Source organism: Alosa sapidissima, chromosome 4 (genome assembly GCF_018492685.1).
Source record: "Alosa sapidissima isolate fAloSap1 chromosome 4, fAloSap1.pri, whole genome shotgun sequence".
NCBI classification, from domain to species: Eukaryota; Metazoa; Chordata; class Actinopteri; order Clupeiformes; family Clupeidae; genus Alosa; species Alosa sapidissima.
The window spans coordinates 9,710,086-9,716,085 of record NC_055960.1 but is presented as its reverse complement, the minus strand read 5'-3'; the positions used below and the strand labels follow the sequence as shown (position 1 = coordinate 9,716,085).

Sequence of the window (6,000 nt, the reverse complement as noted above, 5' to 3'; positions counted from 1 at the left end):
TAAAGCTCCTCACCACTGTCCAATTCCCCTACAGTAAAGACCTACAGCGCCCCACATAGCAGCTGATTTATATGCTAATAAATGTGAAGAAGAATACAATTAATTGCTCGGATCAATGTGCAGACCATAACAGAGCTTGTCTAAAGAATACACTCGTTGTCTTGTTAGGACGACACGATGGCGAGCTTTTTCAGATCAGACACTATAATAGCATATGGATTGATGGATTCTTGGGTCTTACGACCGGACTGCGATCCAGTTCCCAATAAAATACTGACACAAAATCAATAGGCTGTCATAAAAGTCTACATCTGATGCTCCAATATTTATGTGAATATTTGACACGCTGTTATAAATAGCTCTAACGTCTGGAGAGCTGCTTTTAAATACACAAGCACTAAAGCACAAACAGTCAACTTACAGTACATCAGAGAGAAAGAGAGAGAGTTGAGGAGAGAGAGAGAGAGGGTTAAGAGAGAGAGTTGAGGAGAGAGAGAAAGAGAGTTAAGAGAGAGTGAGTTGAGGAGAGACAGAGAGTTAAGAGAGACGGAGAGTTGAGGAGAGAGAGAGAGAGTTAAGAGAGAGGAAAGAGGAAAGCTGATGGGAGGCAGGTGTTTTGAATGCATGATGTATGGACATAGACATGGAGAGAAGCAGGAGGATAAGGGATTGGGAAAGGGGGGTAGCGGTTGCAGAAGCAAAGCATGCTGGGAAGACGGGTGGGGGATTATAGGGCGGAGGGGGTTTTGAGGGCCAGGGTCAAGGAAGCGCTTACTCATCCAGGCTCTCGTCGGCCGGGCACTTCCGCGGACGGCCTCGCTGCACGTGGCGGCCACGCTTAAACTCTTCTTCATCAATGGTCCAAAAAGACCCATACTCATCCTCCACCCTCACAAAGCACTTGTGCAGCGAGAGGTTGGTGCGCACGGCACCCTGGGATGGATGGATGGGTGGGTGGATGGAACGCAGGTGGGGGGGGCGAAGCAGCCATGTGCAGATGCAAAGGTGGGTGGGGTGGGGTGGGGGTGGGGGGGGTTTGCAACAGAGGACAGACAAGACAAGGGAGGGACAACATGGACAGAAAGACAGACACACAAACAGAGAGGCAGGGAGAAGGACAGCGTGAGGATTCAAATGCAAATCAAGCAGATGAGGGTTAATGAGGCCCCTAAATAGCAGAAGCATGGCGGTGGCTGGGTGGGCGAGCGAGCGAGTGGGTGGGCATGAGAGGTGAACGTTCACGCCAAAAGCAAGCGGCGTTGGGAGGGGGGGGGGGCAGCAGCACTGGGCATCATGGCACACAGAGAATGGGGCGGATGAAGCAGCCGCGTCCCATCAGTCGGACAGCAGCGGGAGCAGGGACAGGGACAGGGGACAGTGGCCATGGGAAGGATGGACGCACGTACCCGCTGATCTTCTGTGGCCGTCGCTTTTGGAACTCTAGCTCGTCCACCGTCCACACCGCCCCTTTTACATTTTCTACTCGTACAAAACACTTGTGAAGACTAAGATTATGCCGGACTGCGTTCTGCCGTGGGTGGAGAGGAGGGAGGGGAGAAACACAAACAAACAAGTCTTGTTTCAATTCTTCCAAAAATCACTCAAATTGACAAATTGAAACACTGGAGACATGCTGAATGGGCATTCACACAGTCAGCTTAACAGTTCTGACGATGGATGTTTTTAAATACAATGACAAACAGCCAAAACAGAGTTTTAAATATACATATTTAAATTGCACAAAAAAACAAAAAAAACAAGTGAAGACCATTTCTTGCTAAATAAATACAACACCCTTTTGATGATGGGCCAATTGAATGAGCCACCTCTGACTACAAAACAAAATTCCAGACAGAACAAACACTTGAGTGAATAAACAAAATTTTTTGGCCGGCGGAGTCTTAGTTATGGCTTCACCCAAAACCGAACAATGAGGGGAAGACCCAAGCCTGCCTGGCTGGCCTGGATACTGGCTCCCTCACAAGCTTTTCATCAAACCATTTTGTATGGCGGGCAGGCAGCGTTCAGTAAATAAGCACCCGACGTTAATGAATGGTTGTGTTGTGTGGGCATCAACCTTTTGTCACCAAGGTAGTTTGTTACCCCCACTGTCAAAAAGTCATGGTCATTTCTCCTCGTTAAAACGCTGTGGCAAAAAAAAAGGGACCAGCAGTGCCTCTAAATAAATGAACCCTGGACCGCGGAAAAGGACATCCTGTTTAAAGTGAAATGTCAACCATTTGATCTCAGGGGTCTTTTAAAGAATACAAATAATTGCATAATTATGTCACTTTTTAATAGAGGAACAGAGCAGTGTTTCTTTCCAAAGCACAGTCCAGTAATTGTACACTTGAGAGTCTTCTGTGCTTTAAGCACGGCAACATTGATTTAACACGGCAACATCATTTCATTTCTTTTTGTCATGCGGCTGTGTTTACCTTTCAAAGAAAGTTTTTTGAAGTTTTCCAATTATGCAAAGCACCAGAGAGCACACAGCTCATTCTATAGACACCTGCATGTGTCAATGCATTTGGCACAGGGCTTTCACATGTGTGAGAGAAAATAGGTGTTGGGGTGCCAGGCCACCACTGATTTTTTTTTTCTCTAGGTGTGTGTGTGTGTGTGTGTGTTTGTGTGTGTGTGTATGTATGTGTGCGCACATTTTTTTTTGTCGGCTCGGTTAATAGTTAAGGTGCATGTGTAAGTGTACAAAATATGCAGGTGTGTATGTGTGTGTCTGTGTGTGTGTGTGTGTGTGAAAGTGAGTGCGAGTCCTCACAAGCCCTAGTTCAGGATAGTGGTGCAGTGGGGAATGGTGTTTACGACTACAATGTGCCCCTATGGACAGACTGTCAGTGTCTGCTGGAGCAGAGAGCTAAAGAACCGAGACACACACACACACAGAGAGAGACCCAGATGCAGATACACTCACACAAACACACACACACACACACACACACACACAGTGTCACAGGCTCTAAAGCACTGCAGATTCACCACATGCTCGAGCCATCACTTCCTTACACCTCCTGCTTTCATTTCCCTCTCCTCCCCTGTCCTTTGGCACTTGAGATAGAGAGAGTGAGTGTGTGTGTGGTCCTGTGTAAGAGTGTGTGTGTGTGTGTGTGTGTGTGTGTGTGTGTGTGTGTGTGTGTGTGTGTGTGTGTGTGTGTGTGTGTGGTGCAGCTGAGGAGATTTTTGTGGGAGATATTTCAGCGCCAGGTCTAGCTGGCAGCCAACACGTGCATTTAAAAAAAACAAAAACGTCTGAACAGTTTCTTGGCTTCAGGGCGGGCCTCTCATTCCTCTTTTAGTCGAGTGTTTATGATATTTTCTTCTCTGGGCTTCTCAATGCCACAGCATCAACATGATGCATTGGCCCCCGAGGCCTCTCTCTCTCTCTCTCTCTCTCTCCTTTTCTCTCTCTCCCTTTCTCTCACTCCCTCTCTCTATTTCTCTCTGTGTGCTTAACACGAGTGCGTCTCGAGTTGTTGAAATGTGCAGATGTTCGAGAAATGCACTGCACACTTTGCCTTTACCAGCGGCAACATGTGACGGCTCTTGGAGAAGGGGAGGAAGAGTCAGGAAGAGGAAGGGGGGGGGGGGGAGTGAGGAGTTGGCATTACCTTCCACGTGGCCGCGTTGCGTCTGAAGTAGGCAAACATCCGCGTGAACCAGTTGTAGATCTCGTTTAGTGTTAGCTGTTTCTCCGGCGACTCCAGGATTGCCTGGAAAACGTTTGTGAAGAAGGAAACAATAAGAAGCCAACAGCGACAGGAAGACAAAGGTGTGCTATGAGCTTGAAATGTCAGTGATGACACAGAGCGCTAATCGCTGCTGGGCAAAGCCTCCCCCCAGCCACCACTGCACGCCACACGTGTGGCTAACCGTCCGTCACTTGTCCAGCCGGAGGTGCTTTGTTTACTAAATGGGGCCCTTGTTCATTTTCTTATTCAAATATTCAGATTGGAGCAATTCCCCTCTTTGGCCCCGAAATGATGAAGGGAGGGAGGGATGAATATTTCACAGGCAGATTACAGGCCAGCAATTATCCGGTGCCTAGATTAATTCCTGCGATCAGAGATTACCGGTCCAGGCGATAATTGACTAGGCATCTTTTAACAGGTTCATTCCTACTGTTGTGTGAAATGAATTTCATAATAATCACAGTCACTCGAAAGAAGTCTAATCAAAAGCAATTGTTGTGTACGGCATGTGTTTTTTCCCACTAAACCCTTTTGGAGGGACGAGGTCTCATTTGCGGATGGTTAATCTTGCGCCGCATGTTCGCTGGATTGTGTTTGCAAATTTAAAAAGGGGAAGGGAAGGGGTGTGTATGTGTGTGTGGGTGTGTGTATGTGTGTGTGTGTGTGTGTGTGTGTGGGGGGGTTGATAGAGAAGAAAGGGATAAGCTGTTGTGTTGTGTGTCGATGACGCGTGCCGAGTGTTTATGCGTCGCCGTGCCTTTGAGAGGCTCTGGATCAGCCCATTGAACTAGATGAAACGCTTCCCCCCGTACACACATCAGTGGCCCGGCCGGCGTCAGAGCATTACCTGTCTGATTAGAGAGGCGTACGTGAACGGAGGCCGGACATCCGCGTTCATGTAGAACTCTTTGTTCTGCACGATGTCTGTTCAAAAAGAGGGGGATTGTAAGGGAATATGTTAACATCATTACCCTCCAAGCGCTAAAACAACATTTTCACTTTGACACAGGGGCATTTCAGCGTGAGACGCCTGGGCACAGGAGCAGCTGGGATAATGATGCATCATTAATAGGTTTGTTTGGGTCTTCATCTTCTCTGCACACATTTGAGCCACTGCACGCAATTACGTGTGTATAATATATCAGTAAGTCTCTGTATCTTTGTGTGTGTGGTTTTATGCTGTGTGTGTTTGTGTGTGTTTGTGTGTGTGTGTGTGTGTGTGTGTGTTTGTATGTGCACGCGTTTGTTTGTTTGTAAAAGAGTTTCCCTGGAGCTGTATGTGTGTGTTTGCGTGTGTGTGTGTGTGTGCGTGTGTGTGTGTGTGTGTGTGTGTGTGTGCGAACGCTACCTGGGGAGATTGGCATGTTGTACTTGTCGGAGTAGCGGCGTCGCATGGGCCCCACGCTGTGCAGGCTGGTGGGGGTGATGACGGGGTGGGCCTGCGACAGCGGCGTCAGGGGGGTGGTGGGCGTGGTGGGGGTCTGGGGCAGGCTGAGTGGCGGCGACGCCGGGGCCGTCTTCGACAGGGTGATGCTGGACACCAGGTTCAGCTGTGCGTACCAACAAATAAAAAAAGGAAGGGGGAGGGAAAAAGACATTCATGAAATGGAAATGGTAAAGGTGAAAGGTTAACGTGTATTTAGAAGACACTGTCATCTGAAGCGACTTAGAAAAGCTCACAACGCTTGGGCATGGAACACAACCTCGCACAGAGCGCTAACTCTATCTGCTGCTCCACCACACCCTACCCTACCCTTCACAAATTGTATCAGTGATGATGGAGCTCAGTTGGCTGAAGGTGATAGCTGTAATTCCCAGGGAAGGCTATATATTGATAACATTAAACCCTTAGAGTGTCTGTAAAGGAATAAAAGCATCTGTAATTGTGACTCATATTGCTTAAACGTATGTCGGGTAGAGCTGTGTAAGATCGTTCCCAGGTCCTCTCTGGTGTTGACTGTTGCCAGGGACGACTAATGGCGCTGAATCACAGCTGAACTCTATCATCACATTCACCACTTGGCCTCTCTGGAAAGACTCACGGATAAGGCAGTGAAACATCCTAAAAGCAGTCGGAATCCTCCTGGCTCACATGAACCCCCCCCCCCCCCCCAAAAAAAAAACCCTCTCCCTGTGCCATCCCCCCCCCCCACCCACAACGCTCTCCCTGTGCCATCTCCCCCGAGCCTGCCAGCGCTCCGGCTCCCAGCTCTTTTGTGTGGCCCCCTGGCATCCTCATGTCTGGCTCCTCTCTCTCTCCGGCTCCAGCTCAGCCTTGGCCAGGCTGCAGTGG

The 6,000-nt window shown here is 48.7% G+C and overlaps 1 protein-coding gene across 15 annotated transcripts in view; it reads right to left on the bottom strand.

Annotated features, from left to right (window-relative positions):
• foxp1b (forkhead box P1b) overlaps positions 1-6,000 on the bottom strand; it is a 149,050-nt gene that overhangs the window by 6,976 nt on the left and 136,074 nt on the right. For 14 of the 15 annotated variants that reach the window (XM_042088939.1, XM_042088948.1, XM_042088940.1 and 11 more), the window contains 4 exons: positions 5,056-5,257; positions 4,555-4,631; positions 3,627-3,728; positions 1,407-1,528 (listed from right to left, as the gene is read on the bottom strand). In XM_042088939.1, the coding sequence (XP_041944873.1) occupies positions 1,407-1,528; positions 3,627-3,728; positions 4,555-4,631; positions 5,056-5,257 (503 nt within the window). The remainder of the gene's footprint in view (positions 1-1,406; positions 1,529-3,626; positions 3,729-4,554; positions 4,632-5,055; positions 5,258-6,000) is intronic. The other variant, XM_042088954.1, reaches the window with a different exon arrangement.